Genomic DNA, 2,500 nt, shown 5'->3' on the forward strand with positions numbered 1-2,500 from the left:
AGAGAGAGTAAGAAAGAAAGAAACAAAGATAGAGAGAGCAGGAAAGAGAGAGAGAGAGAGCTAGAGAAAGAGTGAAGAGAATGAGAGATAAAGAGAGTAAGAGGGAGTTAGAGAAAGAGAGAGCAAGAGAAGGAGAGACCAAGAGAGAGAGAGAGAGAGAGAGAGAGAGAGAGAGAGTAAGAGAGAAAATGAAAGAAACATTAAAATGTTTTCTGTCAAATACGTCAGCATTAAAACAGCAAAGCCAAATATGTGCCACCAAAATGGTTCTGTGAAAGTGTCTCATGCTCTCTTGTGATGCTGTGAAAATAACAGCAGTTAGAACTTACCTCAGCTGTTTTTTTAGTTATATTACGAATACCTCCAATTAACTCCACTTCGTAATACACAAATTTCATTTCTTGTGGGGTATGTGAAAATCGTACTATTAGGCTGTGATGATCTTTATCAACATGTGTGCTGATATTAGATTGCCATTCTGAAATGTAAAGAAAATAGGATTAGAGATTTTGTTAGAAACGGAATTCAAGTAAACTAATAAATTAGTTTAGAAACTTTATCATTTTTTTGCATCATTTAACAAAATCTTTAAAGATAAAAATTTAAAGAAACAGTATTTTGGCATATATCTTAAGGGCTTAGAATAAATAAACTTGTTTTATTCTGTACGTTTTCACAACTTAATTCATAGTATTTTCGCATTATGTGCCAGTTTGGCTGGGTAACATTGCAAGCAAGCAAGATTCAATTTCACTTTTTATGTATTATAGTAATATCCCACACAACAAATGATTTCTTGTGCTGAAACACTTTCTGGACATTTGACCTGACCCCCAAACTGATACCTCTGCACTTCTTCGTCTGGCTGAACTTGTTCTGTCCCTCAACTGCTTCTCATTCGCGGTGGATTTTTACCAACAGTTCTTGGGAGTGGACATGGGGATGAGAATGGGTCCCAACAATGTGAACCTGTTCGTTGGCTATGTTGAGGTCCAAATATTCTCACAGTTTACTGGTCCAATCCCGAACTATACGGTCATTATATCCTTCCATCCTGCCCTCAAATTCTCCTGCACTATCTCGAAGTTTAGCAGAGGGTGATGTTCTGCTGGTGAGGTTGAAGGTAGTGAGAAGGGGTGAGAGGGAGAGGAGAGAGATATGAGGAAGAGAGAGAGGAGAGAACAGAGATAGAGAGATGATGATAGCGGTAGTGGTAGTGATGGTGGTTGAGGTAGTAGTAGTGACTGAATAGTGAAAATGTATTTTTCTAACTAATTTTTTTACATTACCTATCACTTAACGCATACACATAAGTGCAATTCTGTGAAATATTCATGCTTATTAATTTGGCAGACGTGCAATTTCACTAAAGGTTGTATCATATCTATGGTGATATTTTTTTAGTTTATGGAAAAAAATAGAAAAATAAGAGCGAAAATTTATTTTATGAGTGCTGTGTATTAAGTCTATAAAATTGTGTATGAAGTATATAAAGTGTATTAATTAATCATCGTATTCCAATTTCTTTCAGTTACAGACACAACACAGACTATGCTTTCAGGATTTTTGTATAAAGTTTTCAGAGATAACCCAATAGGTTTACCATTAATCCCATGAAATATTCATGGGTTCTACTAGTACATATATATATATAACAGCTATATTTGTAATATAACATTAACAAGCATTAAATCAGACATACAGACAGACAGATGCACAGAAATAAATAAAATAGTTCTTACGGTATGGATAACATAACCCATTGGTCTGCAAAAGATAAAGAAAATATACATTAATAACATATATATACATATATATAAATATGCAATATACCTACATATACAATATATTATTACACACACAAACATATTTAATTCTTGTACAAGAAGCTACGTCAAAACTTTGATAGATGCAACAGGTCTATGATCAGAAGGTAACTGCAGTGATTCCTTAATTCATTCAGTTGTGAAGCATTTGGCATATATGATTTCTATAATGCTACAATGGTGAAGGCACATGGCTCAGTGGTTAGAGCGTTGGGCTTACAATTGTGAGGTTGTGAGTTCAATTCCTAGAAAGAGCTGTGTTGAGTTCTTTGAGCAAGACATTATATTTTCACATTGTTTCAGTTCATTCAGCTGTAGGAATGATTTGTAATGTCATTGGTGCCAAGCTGTATCGGGCTTTGTCTTTCCCTTGGACAGCACTGGTGGCATGGAAAGGAGAGGCTGGTATGCCTGAATGAATGCTGGTCTTCCATAAAGAACCTTGCCCGGACATGAACCTCAGAGGGGAACTTTCCAGGTGCAATCCCATGGCCATTCATGATTGAAGGGAGTCTTTACCCTTTAAAACTAGAAAGGAATATTGCTTTTACATCTGGAATGAGTCTGATGTCATTGGAATGAAACTGTTTGTTTGTGGCTGTTTGGATATTCAACCTGTTTTAGTGGCAGTAGCTTTTAACACTGGAAGCAAACACAAACGCATGTGTATGCAG

At 35.9% G+C, this 2,500-nt stretch overlaps 1 protein-coding gene across 1 annotated transcript in view; it reads right to left on the reverse strand.

Annotated features, from left to right (window-relative positions):
• LOC128249101 (uncharacterized) overlaps window positions 1-2,500 on the reverse strand; it is a 120,260-nt gene that overhangs the window by 18,109 nt on the left and 99,651 nt on the right. The window contains exons 2-3 of the mRNA XM_089360222.1: window positions 1,743-1,767; window positions 330-478 (exon numbers count right to left, since the gene is read on the reverse strand). Of these exons, the coding sequence (XP_089216348.1) occupies window positions 330-478; window positions 1,743-1,767 (174 nt within the window). The remainder of the gene's footprint in view (window positions 1-329; window positions 479-1,742; window positions 1,768-2,500) is intronic.

The sequence above is a fragment of the Octopus bimaculoides genome, chromosome 11 (assembly GCF_046866305.1).
Source record: "Octopus bimaculoides isolate indiv1 chromosome 11, ASM4686630v1, whole genome shotgun sequence".
Taxonomy (NCBI): domain Eukaryota; kingdom Metazoa; phylum Mollusca; class Cephalopoda; order Octopoda; family Octopodidae; genus Octopus; species Octopus bimaculoides.